This window comes from Phaseolus vulgaris, chromosome 2 (assembly GCF_051622355.1).
Source record: "Phaseolus vulgaris cultivar YP4 chromosome 2, ASM5162235v1, whole genome shotgun sequence".
In the NCBI taxonomy this organism is placed as follows: domain Eukaryota; kingdom Viridiplantae; phylum Streptophyta; class Magnoliopsida; order Fabales; family Fabaceae; genus Phaseolus; species Phaseolus vulgaris.
Genome location: NC_143499.1, coordinates 40509386 through 40530565, shown reverse-complemented (window position 1 = coordinate 40530565; position 21180 = coordinate 40509386). Strand labels below are relative to the sequence as shown.

The following is a 21180-nucleotide window of genomic DNA, read 5'->3' as shown; positions in this document are numbered from 1 at the left end:
TATGATTTTTGTGTACTCTTGCAGGATTCCTTGGAATCCGACGGTAAATTTGTTGCTGAAGGTCGTCACGATATCCTGGTTGAAGCAATTGGACGACCTGAACACTCTGGTCGTGTTCGTGCCGCTGGACAAGGGGTCGGAATTAAACTTTATTTTGGAGTTTCAGAACGACAACCATCCTCCTCCTCCAAGAAGGAAACTCAAATGAAGAGTAAGTTACGTGAAGAAATAATGGAGGAGATGAGAAAGGAGACTGATTTGATGTGGCTGGAGATGAAAAAGGAGAATGATCGAATGCGACAAGAGTTTCTATCGCAACAAGTTTGTGCTGAGCCGATTGAACCCCTTGTTAGTCCCACTCCCAAGAGCACAAAGGGGAGTTGTGCGGCTCCTCCAACATCAGGGGATGATATCAATGGGCAGACAGAGGATTGTGAGCTACTGGTAGTGGGCGGCAAACTTCCTCGAGTGGTGGCACTTGGAAAAGTCTATAAAAACGTCACCACCTTACATAACGTTCCTCTCTCCCCTGATGTGGCGAAGGTAACAGTTGAAAAAGTACGATTTCCTGATGCTCGTGTTCCACTACCTTCAGATGAGGTAACCACTGTGGCCGATGCATTTCAGACATTCGTTGCCTGGCCCAGAGAGCTCATTCGATCTATGCCCGAACCTCATGTAATAATTTCGTTTCATTATATTATTTTTTATTTATATTTATATATTACATATAATTTAATACAAATGTTGTTTATCTTGTAGAAACCTTTTCAGCCACCAAGTCCGAAAAAGAAGCGTGAGGTTCCAGTTGACAATCCTATGGCTTCCCTACGTCTCATTGCTAGTCAGATTGACAATGATCCTTTTCCAATTCCGTGGGATAATACATTTTTTCAAATAAACACTGAACTGCCACTGATGATTTACAACACAGATTTATCAGAATTTATATCTGGGAAACAGGAGCTCAATATAAGTATAATTCAATTTTTTATGATGTAAGTATCTTTACCTATTATTCAATTTACTTTATGTTAAATTATTATTGATTATGCTTTAACTAAAAACTTGTAGGTTTTTGCATAGAGTCTGTATCACTGAGGGGAAGGAAAATATGTATGGATTCTTAGATCCTGCATATACTAATCCCGTTGGACCAAACTCAACTGAGACTCAAGCGTACATCACTAACATCCTGGAAAAAGAGGGAAAACAAATTTATTTATGCCCTTATATTAATGAGTAAGTTTAATTATATGTCATCAATTATTATTATTTCATGTTTTAAATATTTACTAACTCTTTTCATTGATCATATAGGCATCATTGGCAGTTATTTGTCTTATCAATGGTTGATAAGACTGCTGTGTGGTTCTGTTCCCTACACAAGAAGATGCCCACAAAATTTAAGGATATCATTGATACGTAAGTATAGTATAAACTTAACTTTGTATGTTACTAATTAACCATCTACTAACGAGGTTTTTTGTATTAACCAGTTCATGGCGTGGATATAACATCCTAAAAGGTCGATCCAGTTCAAATAATTTGAACTACATAAGAGTAAAGGTTTGTAATTTTTTTCTTTCTCTATTATCATTGTTTATCAATATACTAACATATTACTTTTTATTGAATTATAGTGTAATAAACAACCAGGAAGCTATGAGTGTGGCTATTACATTATGCAATGGATGATTACCATTATAAGACTAGGTGTTAAAACTGGTTGGAAAGAGGTACTATATATGTTAAATCATTTTTTTAATTCTTGAACATATATATATCTAAAAACTAATTTATGTCAACTTTGCAATGCAGTTATTCACAAAAGAAACACCAATGAATGAGGAAGGCATTTCATATGTTAGAGATTCTTGGTCCACATATTTCATTAATTTTTATAACTCTAGCATAGGTAAACAATAGTGGTTTTATTATATGTAATTTGATCACTTGTAAATGTACATTTTGATGATTTCAATTGATTACTATATTTCTGTATTTGTCTGGCTGGGTTTGATCATTATGCAGGTTATTAAAATATATGGTTTCTGCACAAAACAAAGTGAACTTTAAAAAAAAAGCACTATTTACAAATGCGGTCATTTACCAAGACCGCATTTGTAAATAGTGATTTATGAATGCGATTTTTACCAAGACCGCATTCATAAATCCTAAACCCCAAACCCACTCCCTAATTCAGAATAATATACAAATGCGGTTATTTTAGGTAACCGCATTTGTAAATGTGATTTATGAATGCGGTCATAGGACCGCATTTGTAAATGCCAGATTTACGAATGCGTGCTGATCAAATGCGGTTCTATGACCGCATTTGCAAATTTAAAATAGCCGCATTTGTTTTACATATCTGCACTAGTGTTTCGTTTGCAGACATATTCTTATAAGCTAAAATTTATCAAATTTAATTAAAGAATCATGATAAAATATTAAATACAAGTTAGTTAATTATATTTATATTGAAGTGTATCAATTTTTTATAAAAGTATAAATTATAATAAAATAAAATAAATTTTTACAGCCTTCAACTTTATGCTCCTCAAAACTAAGTTTCTATTTTATGGGCTTAAATTACTTGGGACAAATCACATGTCCAAATACAACAGAATTCGGGTTTCACCCCATACTTTCCTTTTTCACCTTATGAATATGAATATTCTTTGTTTTTTCTAGTTTAAAGTTTAAATTTTAGATTGTGTTACTTAGAAGTAATTTTTTTAAAAATTATATCATTTAGAAGTTATTTTTTTATAAAAGATTTTTTTATAATACTTTTCACTTTCAGATTAGAAAAGTTGAATTATGAATTGTATAATTTGAAAGTCAATTTTAATTTTAAAATGTACAATTCAAAATTCAAGTAATTTTTCTTCTAGATTCCACAATTTAGGAGTTATTTTTTTACATGAAAAAAGTTTTCAGAATAGGCAATTCAAAAATTATTTTTTTATAAAAAAAAATTAAATTATATAATTTGGAAGTGTTTTTGAGTTGTACAGTCAAAAAAATTATTATTATTTTTACATAAAAAGGATTTTGAATTATAGAATTTGAAAATTATTATTAAGAATAAAAAAAGTTTCTAACATGATATATTGTCTTTTTTAAGTAAAGAAAACATGAGAAGTAAAAAGTGTAGAACTAGAGGAAAGTGTGCGAAAGGATAAAGGAAACGCTATAAGAAAATAGTAAAGACTAAGAGCATTTTCATCCTTTTTACAAGAAAGTCGGTCTTGAAATATGCATATATATATATAATATTTTTTATTATAATTTTTTTTATATAATTTTTTTCTAATTTTATACTTATTTAATATATTTCATTTTATTAATACAATGAATTATTCTATCATTTCATATGAATTGCTTTAAATTAATATTAATGTACAGTTTTTATATGACTCACTCATTCTTTTTTTAATTTCTATTTTAAGGTAACAACAGAAAGAAAGAAATCACACATTTCTAGACCAAATCTCACTTAAACGAAATGAAAAATATTATATATAAATGAAATGAAGCGAAATTTACTAAAGTTTTATAGTACAAAGAAGAATTAGACGAATTTTATCAATATCCGAACTTTATTGTATTGTATATAAAAAAATACAAAAAAGTAGGTCTCCATTTCATCTTTTGTTTTTCAATTTCAACTTATCTAAATTTATTTATATATATATATATTTAATTTTTATCATCGTAAAAATTAAATTAAAAAAAATAAAAAATACAGATAAAAAACGTGGTTACACCTGAGTTTCGCTAGTATATATAATATAAATATAATGTCCGCCTGGAAGGTTTGCCGAATAGGTATTTCAGAACAATGTTATTTCTGAATTGATGAAATAGAATAATAAAAAATGTTAAGGATGTAGGTAGTAATTATAGGGTGCAGGAAGTAAAAGGCGTTGTAGGATCATGTTTGTTTAATGGGCCTAAATAGCCCATTTACGTGTAGGAGGAGGTGATTCCATTGTGAGATCGAAACAAAACCTAGTTTCAGACACTACAACACGAGCAACCATGGCGAGTAGGAGGTGTCTGCGAACGTTAACAAAAACGACACCGTTTCTCTTCAGAAACCCATCTTCTCTCCGCTCTCTCACTCTGCCCCCATTTCACCTCGCCAAAGCTTCTTCATCCGTTTTCACCAAGTCCGCCCATGTTTTTGCACAATGGCCTCACCTGCGCTATTTCTCTTCCGACAAACAAGACGATCACAGTGACGAAGATGATTATAGTGAAGAAGAAGATTATGAAGACGATGACGACGACAACGATGTCCCAGTGTCAAGTCGAAAAAAGGTGTACACGGCGGAGGAGAAGGAGGCGGAAGCGGAGGCTATTGGTTACAGAGTGGTTGGTCCTCTTCCAAAGGACAATGATGCTTTTAAGCCCTACGAACCTGTTTTCGCTGTTGTTCAGGTTCAACTTTTCAAACATTCTGCCATTGTACTGTTTTGGAGCTTGTTCAATTCGATTACTCTTTTTAAAACTAGTTTTTAGTTTTATAAAAAAACTCGTTTGATTCTCTTCAATACACACCATTTGAAATTGCTCAAATTTGAAGTTTTATTTAGACTCTTTCGTTAGGCCTAGCCTTGTCATTAAATTTTAGGCATTTAAAAAAAAATAATTAAACAATATTAATAGTTCACCAGCTTCAATTGTCCCACTCGTTACTTGAACAGTAACACTGATACAAACATGGTACTATGTTGTAGAATCCCAACATTATTTTCGACTTTCTTTTGTCCTCGTACGCAACCATGTTTGAAAATCAAGGAAAGGAAGTAGTTTCGATTCATCCGAATGTTAAATGTAAGAAAATGAGAAAACATCTTTGAGTTGTTTCTGTTTTTTGCTTTTCTAGAGAACCTGCCAAGAAAACAATTTTCAAAACTTGATAGATTTTGAGTGACAAATTAATTGGTGAGTAGCATGAAATTGTAGTGGGAAACACTTATAAAACTGCAAAATGGATAGAGATTTCCTCTTAAGTGATTGTTTGTGTACTTTTATTGGTTCAGGTTGGATCGCACCAGTTTAAAGTAAGTAATCGAGACAGCATTTTCACTGAAAGGTTGAAGTTTTGTGAAGTGAATGACAAGGTGAGTTCTATTTTGCTAGAAGTTCCTAACTCTAGTATGTGTGTTAGTATGATTGAGCTTTAGGTAGACGGTTTTTTGCAAAATGGTATTCGTTTTTTGGGTGCTTGTGAGCCCGCTATTGAAAACATTATTGTTGAAATTGTTTCTTACGCCGTATGAAATGGCTTGTGTTATTATTGTTATGTGCAACTGCTTACCATTTTGATCGTTTACAAACTGATTTGATTGCCTCGTTGTTTGTGTATTGCAATATGTTTGTATAAGTGTGTCAGCAGGCTTATCAAGTAATCATCAACAGCTTATTTTTTCTGTACTATTTATTTTCTGTTTTTCTGTGGAATTTGTCATGCCAGTTATATGAATATTCCATTGCATTTTTTGTCCATTGCAGTTGATTTTGAACAAAGTTCTATTGCTTGGCTCTGCTAGTCAGACAATTATTGGCAGACCAATAGTACCAAATGCAGCTGTTCATGCTGTTGTAGAGGAGCATGTGAGTATAGACCTTCCATTTCAATTATGCGAATCAGGTTTTTTATGATGAGTAGGAATATAATAGGGTTGGATGTCATTAGTTGCACCAACATTGCATTCACTGTCTTTCTATTAAAACATATGCATTCATAATGATAATTAGAATTGGGAATTGTGTGTGGCTAAATAACATAATTTCCCATGTTTGATAAAATTAAATAAGAATTATATATTGCCCTTACAAACGTAAAGTTAATATGTTTTGTTGAAGTGTAAAAAATATTTTTAGAAAATGATGCTTGAAGTAGGCCCAAATCTAAAAAGAAAAAAGAAATAGTGGTCATCGTGTTTGGCATCTCAATGGCTTGAGTCTGAATCCTGCTGGTACCTCTCCACCTTTGTTGTTGCACCATTCTGTTTCTCCACTCACTATTTGCCCAAACTTGACAAATTCTCAACCAAACAAGGTTCAAGTCTCCCAACTTCAAAACCATCTATCATAATGCCATTTTGATCCTTCACACCCATCCTCTCCATGGATCACAGTGGTGCAAAGGGAAAATCTTGGTTCTGGGTGCCAATGGAAGAAGAGGATGTTACTTTGGCTAGGGACCAATGGAGAAATGGGAGAAGGTGAGTGAATAGTAGATGGCAGGAGAGTATATGCCTCAGTGCATGATCAAAACTCTTTCACATATTAAGCACCGTGACTTTTGGTAATAAAACTTATTGTATGATGGAAAAGATGTCGTTCAAAAGTTCATTCTGGCAGTTTGAAAAGGATTCAGGTCAAACTCTGGGTGAAAGGGCAGAAAGGTTGCCTGAATTCATAGTGTTCTATTTTAATTTTTTTAAATTTGTGAACTTTGGGGCTACAGACAAACTTATAAAAGAGAATTGAATCTTGGACTGAAGAATTTGACCCTGGAGATGAAATAGCTAGCAAACGGAATTCTTGCCAAACAATTTATTGGAAATGCATACATCAGTCTGAAAATAGGAGATAAAGTACCCAAACAAGTTTTCTGAATTTTAGAAAAATGATAATGAAAACTATTTTCCAGAAAATAAAAATGGATTATGAAAATGGAAATAATTTTCTACAAGCAAATGGGTATTTTTATCAGTTTCTCTGTCTTCATGATTTTTTTTATCCAAAACTGAAAGAATAAAAGTTGAGTTCCACTTTGGTTGGCTTGAGGATTGAATTGAAATGGAAGTGTGGAATTTATTAATGACGGTCAAATATCTCGTATTAATTTGGTTTTTAAAATGGTCGAACCATGTTTGTTCGATGTTTTTTATTGTGCTGTTTTTAGTAGCTTTTTGATTTCGATGTGATGCACTAGTGAAAATTTTATGTTTTCTCTAACCAATGTATTCTTGTTTTTCTTTCTATATATACACTTGTATTTTTGCTCATTTTTCCTTTGTAACAGGCACTAGATGCAAAGGTGATTATTTTCAAGAAAAAGAGAAGAAAGAATTACCGAAGAACCAAAGGACATCGACAGGTGTGTTGGACAGCAATTACTTAATCACGTGCTCTTTTAATGTAATATTACTTATACTGATTCTACTTGATGAATGGTTATCATCTTCAGGAGTTGACAAAGTTAAGGATAACTGATATTCAGGGAATTGAGAAACCTGAAGTTGTATTGACTGAAAAGCCTTCAAAACCTGCTAAGAAAAAACAGGAAAAGGTAGCAGTTTCTGCTTAAAAAGGACTACTACCCCGCTTAGCTGTTGACACTTATTGCTGCTATCTTTGTGTCAGTGAGTTTTGATAGTTGGATGGCATTTAGTGAGCATGAGTATTGCTGATAAGCTCCATTTGCATCTGCAAATTCCTTTTAGGCGGAAATAGTCAACCATCCACTTGGTAGTCAGGTTTTGTAGGATTTTACACAAATTTTCTTTTCCCTTTTGTAATGCTATAACTAGCGATGGATGTTTGAACATAGATACATTGATTCTTAAACTGGTTTCAAGGTCTCAAATTTAATAACGACTCCTGTATTTTATTGTTAGATAAAAACATGATATTGTAGAATGCATTTTACCAATCTCTGACTGTGAGGTGTTAAAGAAAGAAAGACAACAACACAATCTATTTGAGTTTTACGTTTTCAACTGTTTCAACATGAGGATTGAACATATCCACTGCAGACAGCCAGTTCCCTCTACTCAACTACTTGATTATGATTGCAAATGAAAAACAATGAACATTGGCGTCTACCCACCCCATGTTGTCATTGGGCTTGATTAGTACGAGAAATTACACCTACAACAACGTTCAGAAAACTATGCTGAGTGAAGAGGTTATAATACTTTTTCTTTTTTGAGTTCAATTTCCTAAATGAATTTCAATTTTGTGTGCATTTTGAATTTTAGTTAAAAATATTAAATTAAATTGAACTCAACTGAAGTTTAAAAAAAATTATTGTAGCTTTAAAGTTAACTAGAGTTTTCAACGAATTTTACTTCTAAATCTTATAAAAGCGTAAAACAGCTCTATAATGTTCTGTGAAAAGATGTGCTAACTAAATTCATACCATCCTTAAAAGTTGGTAAATCGTTTTTTTATGAGCAAAGTTACAAAGCACTTCAGCCGCTTCCACTTTGGTTTTGATTATGATTATTTTAATGAATTATTTGCTGCAACAGCTACTCCACTTCTCGCCACTGTGTTATATAAAATTGTTAAAAATTGCAAAAGATCTAAAAGTGGGCTGTTATCTGATTTACTAGTACAATTGGTTGTGGTTGCAAAGAACTTGCTGCTTCATGTGATCATTCTTTTGTTTTCACTGTGCACCATCTGCAGATATCTTTCCTTTTTTTTTAATTTCATGGGTTTGGATTAGACTTGCATCACTCAACCCTGTCCAAAATCTATATAAAGCAACCATCGGTCACCATCACAAAGTAGGGCTTCAGATGACAGATTGAATATTCATATATGCATATGCATACATTATTTATATATTTATATATATATATATATATATATATATATATATATATATATATATATATATATACACACACACTTAGGTTGGTAATTTTAATGTTTTAAAAGTGAATTTGAAATAAGAAGAGAAACACAAATCATCATGTATTATATAATGTATTCTCATTATTTGAAACCAATATGAGATTGGTTTGATTATCTCTGTAGAATATGCGATATAATGAGGATATATTTATCACCCCTAAATTGACATGCATGCTTTAGCTTCCAATCAAACATGTAACTATAGATATGTACATTACTAGCCTATATATTATTATTGTTCATGAATACTTGAAATATCATTTCACCCTCACATTTTTAACTTCTACCTTGGAACTCCTTTCAATTTTAAAATATTATATTTAACTAATAAAAATAAATATAAACAAAATTTTGAAATAAAATAGTTATATTTGTAGTTGTGAAATGGAAGTATAAAAAAATGGTGTCAAATTCCTAGTTGAAAAGCATTGGACTTGGTAACTATAGGTATGCTATTCTTGTCTTATCAAAGACATCGTAGTTCCTGTGAGTAATTACACTTTGACTAAAGATCTTCTTCGATGCTCAATCATCAAGTATCTTCTTAATTAACGAGTCTAATGTAATTATTACATATGGACAATAAACAGCCAAGGTACTAGTTTTTGCAGTGGTTGACACAGACCTTTCCTCTCTTCTCAACCTTGCATTTTCAGTGCTACACATGGTTTTGTTGCCCATTCCAGTGACCACCCTTAATTTCTTTGTTGTTTACAATTCAGCACCAAATCACAGATTCATTTTCACCACTATGGTAATTAACTTAAAGTTGGTATTATGGAAGGATGAGTCAAATGTTAATTGAGTAAATAGTTTGAGTTGATTTAGAAGTGGATTTTTATTTCTAATTTAATTTCATAAAATCTGTTTATAAGGTTAGATTTATAAGGTTAGATTTACATTTATTTGTATACTATAAAATATTTTAATTTTTAATTAATATGAAATTTTCAACACTTTTCACATCGAGATTATCAATTCATGCGTGAAACTATATATTATGAATGATTTATAACGATCCGATAACGGATAACCTGATAAATCCAACAAACAGTCATTAAAATAAATTGTAAATAACTTTATACCGTATTAAAAAGTGAACTTTAAGTTTAACTAAATATAATAAAACTAACTTATAAAATAAGAATTACACATATATATTATAAAATTTAATACACGTAGAATTTTCAACAAATCATAAATTAAAAGTATATAGCTTTTACAGGATTAATACACAAAAATTAAACTATTAAATAACTCCAATATTTTACTCTGCTTAACTGAAAAATCAGAGGACTGGTGAAGAGGTTGAGGATAAGCATGATTTGGGAAGCACTTTTAGGTGATGTTTTCCTGCAGAAGCATCAGTATTGTCAATTTAAAGCGTGTGGAAGCACTTTGTGACCTTTGATTATGCATTTCAGGTGTACACTATTGGGAAGAAGAATAATTCCATGTCACCTACATCTGTCAATATTATGAATTTATTACTTTTCAATAATTTTATTTACTATAAATATATTAATTGAATAAAAAAGAAAAAGTAATTTGAAACTTTTATATGCTGCTAAAACTTGAATTATTTTATAGTGGACTTAGTATGATTTTCCATGAGTGTCATGATCTAACAAAATGGACACATGAACACCCATTTCAAAAGTTCATAATTATATGCTGTACAGGTGGCTCAAACCCTACCAATTAGGATCTGTCACCTTATTCTGTGAAGATTTACATCATGCAAATTATATTGCATACACCCAAAACAATACATGACACATTATATATGTTGTTTTTACCTTTAATTCTCATATGAGTGATGATACGTTGGTAATCCTACAGAGAAATATTTTTTTTTATGAAATGAAAAATTTTAAAATTACATTTTGATCAAATCACACTTGCAAATTAGTGTCTTTTAATTTGTTATTATTAAGTAACATTTTCTTCTTTTAATTTGATATTGTAAAAAGTAACATCTTCCTTCGTACATTGGCCTGAATATTTGTTAATGGAAGCCATCCACTATGCAAATAATTTAATGTGGCAGAGCCAAAATGGAGAAAATAAAGAAAGCCTTAGCATCATCAGCAAATACTAAAGATCCATGAACATATTATAAATTTGCTTTATGACTAATGACATATGAATCGAAGTGGCTCAGATGAAAGTTGCAATTAACCATCCACTGTTCTGCCTAACGTGGCTGTGTCATATTTGGGTAGTTCAGTGTTGCCCAAAAAATCTACAGATACCCCACCATAATTATATCATCAAGGCTTTTCTAATTTTTCACCTTTGACTATTTATCATTGAGAGTAAGATAGTATGCATGCAGATAGCTTCTAAACATGTATAAAGAAGAAAATCAGAAGTAAATGAATCATGTTTATCCCTAAACTAAAATCAATTTATGAGCATCATTGTTTTGTTCTGATGCTCAAGAAACTTGTAAATAGAAACAAGAAGTTGTTGTGGTGCATTTCTTATTGGCCACTGGTTTAACGAAGAAGTTAGTGATTTTTGGCTTTCAACATGAAAAGTGTAGGAATTGAACCAGAAAAGGTGAGCACAAACAAATGGGCTATGGTAGTAAAATCAGAACTCCAAAACTGTAATACAATTGTTAGTTTTAAAATGCTTGACCAATATAAAAGAAGAACCTTCATATCTTTTCATGACATGGTCGCCTAGCAATCATCAAAGGTCATTTGGAATCAAATCTTGTGCATGCATATGCATATGCATAACATAACAAAGTACAAAAAGCACTATCAATCTGGAGTCCACTGAATGAAAAGAAAAAAGAGAAGGTTTAAAATTCCATATTAAGTTGTTAGGAGTTGGTCATTTTCAGTTAGTGGCATGTTCTACTTTTCCAACTAGACAGTGCCTTAGTGCATAAGTCACATTCTTTAAATATTGGCAACTAGAAAAAGAAAGTCTTCTAGTCTTGTGGTTCAGTTCATGTTACTACACAATATCCTTTTTGTTTCTGTCAGAGACATTATGCAGTATATTCTGTCTATTAATAGGAAAAAAAGATTGATTCACTAACTTGCCTTTCAAACATTCTTAACAGATTGTCCCTCTGTCTTTTAGATCATGCAAATGCTACATTTTTATGTAAAATCATTCCACTCAGTTTTGAAGCATCAAGGATATTCTTTGGTTTTGGCTACAAAAGTAACATGATAAGAATATGCAATAGAATAAACTTGAGATATCCTTGCTTAATGACAAGAAATTGCTATGTGTAATTGGCAAATTATTTATTAGTGCTTCTATCACAAAAGCATATAAAAGACTGAATAATGGCTCTATATTGGTTTTAAAATTGACAGGTGTTGTTAATATCGTTTGAACAAAAAGAAATTAAGTACTATACTCCAATGATTATAATATAGCAAGTTATTTAATGCTTCAATAAACAGAAATTGTTTCCATGAGGTATTTAATTTTTTTTCATGTCATTTGGATCTAATTTTGGTAGTTAACAAGGTGAACAATTTGAGCTTTTTTTGTTCTTCTAATATTTGCCATTGTGTGATCTTGAATTTGAATGAGATTCGTGTATTCTAAAATACAATTTTTAAAAAAACATCTAGTTTGAAAGATTTGTCCCACTTAAAAAATGGAATATAACATTTTAAAAAAATTATTTTGTTTAAAATTAATTTTCTCGGCAACAAATTTAACACATTATTACTTTTAAACACTTTTGTAATGCTAATCCAAATAAACATTATGCCATTGCTTCTTGTTAACTAAATTACTCATTCCTCAAATAATTCTTAAAATAATTAAAAAAATGCTCCTTATTAAAACGAAATTAGTGAAAAATAAACTAAAGAAAAAACTGCATAATTGATTATGAAGCTTCTGTTCTGGCTATACATCTAAAAATTAGAATGGAGCTTCTTTTACGAGATACACATCCACGCATAATATTCCCATATTTAATTTTAAATAGTATATATATTAGTCACGAGTTGTAACAGTTATGAGTAAAGTTTAATTTTTAACATCATAAAATTATCAACGCAATATTATTTTTAATTCGTTTAACATTAATTATATTATTGCATTAAAATTTCAAAACAACACCGTTTTTTTATTTATTTTAATTTTCTACATTTCTTATGAAGCATCCTTACTCTATTAGAAATTTAACATACTGATAAAAGCGTGAAGATTAAAAGATATAATAATAAAATACTAAAAAATATCAAAATAAAAGTCCACGGACACATTGGTTTGATGTGATTCAAAGTGAATTGTAACTTAGTGACATCAAATCTTGGGTTTAGTCAAATAGGTTTCAAATTTCAATAATTCATCTATGAAACAACATCACAAACAAACAATGGAAAAGAAGATTTCCAAAATTGCAGACACTTTCCTTGTGGATTCTGATCAGCTTCAAAGTCTTGACTTACATGTAGTGAGGGCAAACATGTAATTACAGGGTAGTTGTCTCTTTGAAGTATTTTGTGTTGGATTCTATCTGGTATATTCTTTTCAGTTGGTAGCTTCAATAGTCACAATATTTATATGTAACCAAAAGTCTCCATTTGTTACACTAACACACACAAGTTCCCATCTTCATCATAAGCCTTGCCATTCATTCCCCAGAGAGAAAGAGGGTCACTCTGCAATGGTTCCTAAGCTTGCTGATGACATGGAGGATGCTGAAACTGGGCCTGGAACCAGGCCTATCTGAAATTCTAAACAATACTCATCTCTTCCTTCTTCTAATAATGTTCAAATTCTTAGCTAAGAAGAAGGGAGTGTAAGACAGATTTTTTAAGATGAAAGCAAATTTTTTTGAAGTACCAAATACTTTCAATTTGTTTGGTTCTTCTGGGTGGAGTTCCTTCACTTCGTGTTTGTAGCATGGGCCATTTTTGGGTTCATACTTTTTATGGATCCAACTATCTCAAATGTGCAAAGGTACTTTCCCTTCTTCTTCTAATTTACTCACTTTCTTTTGATTTCCTTGTTTGTTGAGGTTAATAGATTATAACTTTCTTCTGTAAAGTCATTCTAATGTATGCAGAATTAAGTAAGGTTGATTTCTACGAAGCATATCTACGTTAGATGCTATTTCGAATGAATTCCTTGGTTCAATAAAATCTGAAGTTAAGGTTAATTTGACTATGACAAATTCTATTTGGTTTTAATGGATTATACAATATCATTGTTTTCTACGGATAGGTTATGCCACTTTTCCTTTTTCTGTCTTTTTCACAGCCAACTAGAGACTGTGGGCATTGGTTTTTTTATTATTATTTGAGGAGAAAAATGGCCATGAGTTGTGTGCAACTGTTTTTCTTTACAAAGTTTGGTAATTCTCTTTTTTGTAAACCTGCCTTTAGATTTTATTTATTTGATGCGCAACCAAACATATTTATTTAAAGAAAGCAGTTCTCTAGTTTATCTCAATCCTGGTTTTTTCTCTTGGCTCCTGAACTATGATGCTACAGTTTAAAATAGTCAGCTGAGCTATCTGCAATCTCAGTTTTTTGTTATTCTCACTTTCTTTTCATATTGTAAAAGGTTAGAATAAGTAATCACTAGCCATTTTGTTGCAGGTTCAAAAGAAATGATCTAGTAATAGAAGCACTCTTGCCAATGACATTTGTGTCCTGAATTTTCCCTTTTCCTGTGAATCAAGGAGCACAAAATGTTTGTGTTGAATGGCTAAATCCTCATTGCAACTCTGAAATATTATTGGTCCTGGGTATTAACCAATTTCTTTTGATACCAGACAGACCTGATAGAGTGTAAGGCATTATTGTTAGTGTAACCCTCACTCTTGGAACAGGAAACTCTCTTTAAGCAGTTATTTACAATTGAAGATTCAGCTGTACTAGGCAAATCTCCTTTGGCAAAAGTTTCTTAATTTCCTTTGGTTGAATTTCAAGTAGTAAAAATATATGAAAAACAGTTTTTGCCTTCTTAAAAGTATTTCCATTCAGCTTTCAAAAAACAAGTATTATCATTCAGAGGTAATTTCACTAGGAACTCCACCCTTTCTTGGGGGCAAATCTCCTTTGGCATCTTTTTGAATTATCTTGTTTGTTTCCTCCAATAGCTAGACTTTTCTCTTCCTGTAAACCACCCAAAATAAATCATCTGATAGTTTTGTTAGTAGACATTTTTGTTGTTGTAAGTCTCTTCCAAGGGTTTCTTCTGTGAAATTTCCATTCAAACCGGGCATATCTCCTTTGGCATTTTGGAGTCCTCGATTCCTGATCAAGATTATCCTTGGAAAATCTCCTTTGGCATCAGATCTTCAGTTTCAGTGTTCAGGATAATCATTTGGAGAAACTATTTGTGACTAAAATAACAGTGTCAATTAGAAATATTGTACTACAACAGTTATCCATTGAAATCAATATTGGCATAAGTTTTGTGATCACTACACACACTGGGGTTTGATGCTTCAATTTTCTTGAGAAGGTAAGGATCTTCTTGACTCCCTTTTTACTTGTTAATATTCATTTACTCATTGGCGGATATGTTAAAATTTCAACAATTCTAAATAGTGAAAATGGATTACTAATTTGTTTATTTTCATGCATAGGTCTCATTCAAGATCACAAAATTATAGGATTGAAGTCTACATCTGAATTAACAGTTTGTGTCCTTTCTTCTCAAGATACCATTTAGCGCAGAATAATTCTGATTCTATCTAATTCATAATCTAGTAAGAATTCTCACACATGGACTAACAGTTTTTCTTCCCTGTTGCCATATTATCATGTTAATTTATTGTACTTTGAATAACTTAGTTGATCTTACTATCAAATATTATGACAGACATATAATCGATGGATCCTGTCATTAGTGATTCAGACTGGGAGATTTCCAGTGACAGCAACAGCAGTGAGGATCAAGAGGAAATAGATTTTCTATATGGTGGAAAAGCTCAGAGTATATTATCAAGTTTAGAGGAAACCATTGGAAGGATTGATGATTTTCTTTCATTTGAGAGAGCATTTGTTCATGGAGATGTGGTTTGCTCCTTGTCAGACCCGTCTGGACAAATGGGTAGGGTCACAAGTATTGATGTGTTTGTGGATTTGGAAAATGTTAAAGGAAAAGTAGTAAAAAATGTAAACTCGAGGAAGCTTTTGAGGATTCGCTCCATTTCAGAAGGGGATTATGTAATTAAGGGGCCATGGATTGGTCGGGTTCAAAGGGTGGTAGACAAAGTGAGTGTATTGTTTGATGATGGAGATAAATGTGATATCACTGCCTTGGAAAGAGATAAAATTTTACCACTGACTGGTAATTTTCCTGAAGATTCACAGTATCCATACTATCCGGGGCAGAGAGTAGAGGTTAAGTCCTCCAATGCTTCTAAATCAACTAGATGGCTATGTGATACTTGGAAGCACAACCGTGATGAAGGAACTGTTTGTGCAGTGGAAGCAGGAATGGTGTATGTTAATTGGATTTCCTCTGTTCTTGCGGGTTTCAATTTGAGTGTGAGCACTCCCCAATGCTGGCAAGCTTCTGAAAAATTGACTGTGCTATCTTGTTTTTCACATGCAAACTGGCACCTTGGAGATTGGTGTATGCTTTCAGTTGTAGACCAAGAGGAACAGGTTATTCAGCATGCACCTATATGTGATCTTACAATGGAGCAATGTGTGTCCAGAGAGTATAAGAGAAGTAACTTTAACTCTCACATTGGTGAGTTGTTTATAATTGGGAAGATAAAGACCAAAGTTGATGTTGTGTGGCAAAATGGTGAACATACTTTGGGATTGGATCCAGAGAATTTACTCCCGGTGAATGTTATAAACAATCATGAATTTTGGCCACACCAGTTCGTGCTGGAAAAAGGTGCTTCTGATTATTCTCTTAAAACTAGAAGTCAAAGATGGGGTGTTGTCCAATGTATGGATGCGAAGGAGCGTACTGTAAAGGTACATTGGAAAACTATTTCCGCATCCAACCCAGATATTTCGACTGGAGAAAAGTTGGAGGAAACTGTGAGTGCTTATGAAATTGTAGAGCACCCAGATTACTCCTGCTTTTTTGGTGATATTATGTTCAAAGCGGCTCAAAAACAGCTTGGCCACCAAGCTGATAAAGAAACAGCAAAATCAGTGACAGACTTAAATGCAGAGGCTGTTCCCAAAAATGGGAACCAAATGGGTTATCAGGATGAGTTCCCTGATAATTATTTCATGTCCTGTATTGGCAATGTTACTGGTTTCAAAGATGGCAATGTGGAGGTGACATGGGCAACTGGTTTCACAACTAAGGTATGATATACAATTTACTTTATTCATGTAGTTTATGCAGCTGCTAGATGAATGTGGTACCAAAAAACTCATGAAATGTATGCTTGCCATATCTAATTATCTAGAAGAATTCTTTGACAGATAATTAGTGGTCCTATCCTATCCAGATATATACTATGTATGTGGCTCTGTGTTCCGCAGCTGAAACATTGGTATACTACCAGATGTTAGTTATGTAGTTGATGTTAGTTTATAATGATTTTTTCTATAACTTTTGGGATTAAAGTGATAATTCTCCCATTCATAATCAAAATGTGGATTTGATGGTAATGCTAAATAACGTATAGCAACTAAACTTGGACCACAACTAAACTTGGACCACATTTAATGATCTTACGGAACTTGGACTGCACCAATATTGGCCACTCAAGAATGATAAAAATGGAATAATTGGCAGTATATTTTCTGTTTGACTTTTGAGAATTATCAACTAATCATCTGGAACTGGTAAATTATGTTGAAAGAATGATTCTTTTACCAGAAATATACAATGCAGGTTATCACATATTGACTAAAGTAACCATTCGAGTGGTTAATTAGTCCTAAAACAGAAATATTTCTTACCTGTAATTCTTACTTTTATAGTTTTCCCTAAATTATTTCTGTATTTTCTATTATAATTCACACATTTTGTCGTTTTTCATCTCATGGAAGTAATGTAAGAATTATTTTTGTTTTCCCAACAGGTTGCTCCATATGAAGTTCTTCGGATTGAGAAACATGAAGATTTAACTATAACCTCCACTCCTTATGAGACAAACGTTGAAGAGTTAACTCAAGAGATGATTGAACATGAGAGTTTGTCTTCTGACCAGAAGGAAAAGGTGAGGAGCACTTTTTCTAATTTTCTTTCTTACATGTTTCCAGCTCTTCGTGCATCCAAGTGTTTTGTGTTTATTCTTGTGCATACTAGCATTTCTGGAACGAATTATATAATTGGAATTTGGAACATTTAAGACAAAGAAGTCTCAACCTGGAAATTAGTGAAAAGACAGGTAGTTACAAAATAGGAACAGAAAACAATAAGGAAACTTCTATACTCTTTTTTAGTTTTTTCAAAAAAGTTTAAATTGGAAATTATAGATGTCAGTTATCATCCTAAATTACATTTTTCAACAGTTAATTATTGACTAGGAGTCAATGCAACTGCCTAATTTTAAACTGATGTATCACATTTGTATGATCAGGACCTATTGAATGGTGATGTTAGTAGAGAAAATTGTGAAGAGAACCTCGGGGAATGTAGTTCTTTTTCCCTTCCTCGAACTGCCTTAGAACTTTTCTCGAGCATTAAAGCCAGCATATTCCAAACACTCAGCGGAGCTCTACTCTCAGGAGCAGTTTCCACGTTACCTACATTTGAAAATGAGAATGGATATGATTTTCTAGATAAGAAAGATTTGGAAACTTGTGACCTCTTTGCTGAACAAGATCCAATGACTGAGCTGCAATCTACTGAAGACAAAAGTTCATATCCTGAAATTATCAAGACTCGTGAGAAGAATGATTTTCCATTTTCCTTAGACACCAATAGTCCAAACCAGTTCAAGCAGTTTGATGTGATAGAAAATTGCCCTGATCATCATTTTTTTGATGAGGGAAAAGGGTTGTCTATATCACAGGTTAGAAATTGCTGATCACTTGCATTACATAATATTAAAAATATGATTTGATTATATTAGATAGGAAAATATGATAAGATTAAATAATTACATGAAATAGGGAAAATGTTTTAGAAAATATTTCACATTATTACTTACAGTACTCATGTCACTTGTAGGCTAATTGTTTTCTTTCCTTTGTAGGTAAAAAGAGGTTGGGGGAAAAAGGTTCAGCAAGAATGGAGCATCCTCGAGAATAATCTTCCTGGTGCATACTATATCTCTATCTTAATTATTTTGATTGAACCACATTCTTTTATATACAGTGGTGTCTATATTGTTGTATAATGCTTCATTAAGTAATTTCATGTAGGCCATGTATTGAATACTTCATTTACTTGTGAAAATGAATGTTTGTAAAAGTAAATTGTAAACAGTCAATAGCAATTTCTGCAAATGCACTTACAATCTTTGTTGATCAAAACAGAAACTATTTATGTTCGTGTTTTTGAAGAAAGAATGGATCTCATGCGAGCAGCTATTGTCGGTGCATCTGGAACCCCTTATCAGGAGGGGTTGTTCTTTTTTGATATATGCTTCCCTTCGGAGTATCCCAATGAACCACCCGTAAGCTTTTAAATCTAGTTTTTATTTTTGTTTGTGATCCATGCATCCTTACCCTCCCTTGTAGAAGCATATTTTATTTTAACAGGTTCAAAGATCTCACACTCAATATGTATATCCGAACTAACTCATTTCCAACATGGTCTCTTGAAATCTCATGCAGATGGTGCACTACAATTCTGGAGGGCTCCGATTAAATCCTAATTTGTATGAGTCAGGAAGAATCTGTCTGAGTCTCCTTAACACTTGGACTGGCACTGGCACAGAAGTGTGGAACCCTGGAGCCTCCACAATTCTCCAAGTCCTTCTCTCTCTACAGGCACTTGTCCTTAATGAGAAGCCTTATTTCAACGAGGCTGGATATGACCAACAAATTGGCAGGGCTGAGGGAGAGAAAAACTCAATCAGTTACAATGAAAATGCTTTCCTTGTCACAACCAAATCGATGATGTATGTATTAAGAAAGCCACCAAAGGTAAAACTATTACTTAAATACTTTTGTTTTCATCAATTTTTTCTCTGCATTAAGTAATCATATGGGAAAACTAGACTACAATTTAGAGTGATATCTCCAATTAGTTATATGTTGACCATTCGTTTAAGTAACTAGTAGTGTACATCATTCCAGTAAGGTGTGTCTTGGAACACACACACAAAGGCATACCACTCTGCTGTATCACAAACTAGTGGTGCATATTTAAATGATAAAATTGATGAATTGGTCGAAGATATGTTCCACTACATTCAAGGGGATCAGAACTAGCTGTTGTGTCCATGATTTCACAATATTCATACTTCCGCGTTTCTGTAGGTTTTCATTTCCACTATTAAATTTATTCTACTAAATTGCAATGAGGATTCCAGGGTTTGGATCCTGTATATAGACCAGTTCCTAGATTATGGTGCAAAAAAGGGGTCCATCTGAATCTTTGAATGTAACTATATTGTTGGATTTGCAACTGAACTGATGCCTAATGCAGAATTTTGAAGCACTGGTGGAAGAGCACTTCAGAAATCGCTCCCAAAATATACTTCTTGCTCGTAAGGCATGTCTTGAAGGAGCTTCCATTGGATGTGCTTTTGGTAGTGGAAAAACTGAACATGAAAACCAGAAGGGGACTTCAGCAGGATTTAAAATAATGCTTGCTAAGCTCTTCCCCAAGCTTCTAGAGGCATTTTGTGATAAAGGAATTGATTGCAGTCAGTTTGTTAATTTACAAAAGTAACTTTACTTACAAAGTTGTAAGTAACTACCAAAAATCCCGACCGAGATATTCCAATCTTGTGTGTAATATTTATGTGTTACATATCTGTATAGTATCAAATCCAACCTTGTGGTTTGATGCTAGGGTATTGTTGATAAAAAGGTCAAGAGTATCATAAGTGTGCTTATGATGTGTATGTATTACAACAGAGCTTCTATAAGTAAAGTATGGAATAAGAAATACAACTATTGGAGTGATTTGCTTTGTCTTTCTCTCTATTTAATAATGACTTACTAATGTTTTATGATATATTGAAGAGGTGAAGAATTAAGTGAAGCATCCTTTGGTGGTTGTTGTTGTTACTTTGAGACATAAATATACAAAATTATGAAAGAAAGAAAAATCAGAAAAAAATTGACATGGTGAATTTAAATGGAATAATCACCACCTACATGAAAATTGTGTTTATCTCTCCAGTATTGAGACGCTTTGTTCATTTTGAATTCTTCGTATTGTGTTTGAAAACTATTCCTATTAAATATTTCATTTGATCTTTAAGATAAAACATCATTTATAGGGAATTTTATGATTTCTAGAAAGTATTTAATACTTTTTTCTCTCTTTCTCTTTATTCATAATGATGCACAATGCCTCCAGACTTAAATGTCTTCACATCTGCACCATGAATTTATAAGAACAGTTTTTTTAGAAACCTAATATATTCCACTGACTTAACTATTTTCATTGGTATGTGCA

The 21180-nt window shown here is 32.4% G+C and overlaps 3 protein-coding genes across 5 annotated transcripts; all 3 read left to right on the top strand.

Moving 5' to 3' along the window:
- Positions 1-854, top strand: LOC150029167 (uncharacterized). The gene is made up of 3 exons (XM_090297956.1): positions 1-678; positions 763-807; positions 846-854. The coding sequence occupies exons 1-3, from the start codon at positions 205-207 to the stop codon at positions 852-854; spliced, it is 528 nt and encodes a 175-aa protein (XP_090154082.1). The 5' UTR covers positions 1-204.
- A 3141-nt stretch (positions 855-3995) lies between these two features.
- Positions 3996-7681, top strand: NFD1 (Ribosomal protein L21). 2 transcript variants are annotated; one of them, XM_068613921.2, is made up of 6 exons: positions 3996-4452; positions 5058-5138; positions 5530-5631; positions 7052-7126; positions 7217-7318; positions 7393-7681. In XM_068613921.2, the coding sequence occupies exons 1-6, from the start codon at positions 4051-4053 to the stop codon at positions 7393-7395; spliced, it is 765 nt and encodes a 254-aa protein (XP_068470022.2). In that variant the 5' UTR covers positions 3996-4050; the 3' UTR covers positions 7396-7681. The 2 variants fall into 2 exon arrangements, with proteins under 2 accessions (XP_068470022.2, XP_068470021.2); XM_068613920.2 differs by having other exon boundaries at positions 7217-7482.
- Positions 7682-12935: 5254 nt separating this feature from the next.
- Positions 12936-20681, top strand: PHO2 (phosphate 2). Of its 2 annotated transcripts, none has more exons than XM_068613918.1 (10): positions 12936-13626; positions 14268-15138; positions 15263-15385; positions 15499-16955; positions 17681-17818; positions 18182-18616; positions 18800-18863; positions 19083-19222; positions 19383-19694; positions 20200-20681. In XM_068613918.1, exons 4-10 carry the CDS (start codon positions 15510-15512, stop codon positions 20443-20445), a joined length of 2781 nt encoding a protein of 926 aa, XP_068470019.1. In that variant the 5' UTR covers positions 12936-13626; positions 14268-15138; positions 15263-15385; positions 15499-15509; the 3' UTR covers positions 20446-20681. The 2 variants fall into 2 exon arrangements, with proteins under 2 accessions (XP_068470019.1, XP_090154946.1); XM_090298820.1 differs by having other exon boundaries at positions 12976-13626; positions 15527-16955.
- Positions 20682-21180: the final 499 nt, after the last annotated feature.

Bases quoted from the DNA above. Each gene is read 5' to 3' on its own strand.
- LOC150029167 (XM_090297956.1), top strand. From the start codon at position 205: ATGAAGAGTAAGTTACGTGAAGAAATAATGGAGGAGATGAGAAAGGAG. The intron at 679-762 runs GTAATAATTTCG...TTTATCTTGTAG, and splicing joins GATCTATGCCCGAACCTCAT to AAACCTTTTCAGCCACCAAG.
- NFD1 (XM_068613920.2), top strand. From the start codon at position 4,051: ATGGCGAGTAGGAGGTGTCTGCGAACGTTAACAAAAACGACACCGTTT. The intron at 5,632-7,051 runs GTGAGTATAGAC...CCTTTGTAACAG, and splicing joins ATGCTGTTGTAGAGGAGCAT to GCACTAGATGCAAAGGTGAT. The intron at 7,127-7,216 runs GTGTGTTGGACA...TATCATCTTCAG, and splicing joins GAACCAAAGGACATCGACAG to GAGTTGACAAAGTTAAGGAT.
- PHO2 (XM_068613918.1), top strand. From the start codon at position 15,510: ATGGATCCTGTCATTAGTGATTCAGACTGGGAGATTTCCAGTGACAGC. The intron at 16,956-17,680 runs GTATGATATACA...TTTTCCCAACAG, and splicing joins CAACTGGTTTCACAACTAAG to GTTGCTCCATATGAAGTTCT. The intron at 19,695-20,199 runs GTAAAACTATTA...TGCCTAATGCAG, and splicing joins TATTAAGAAAGCCACCAAAG to AATTTTGAAGCACTGGTGGA.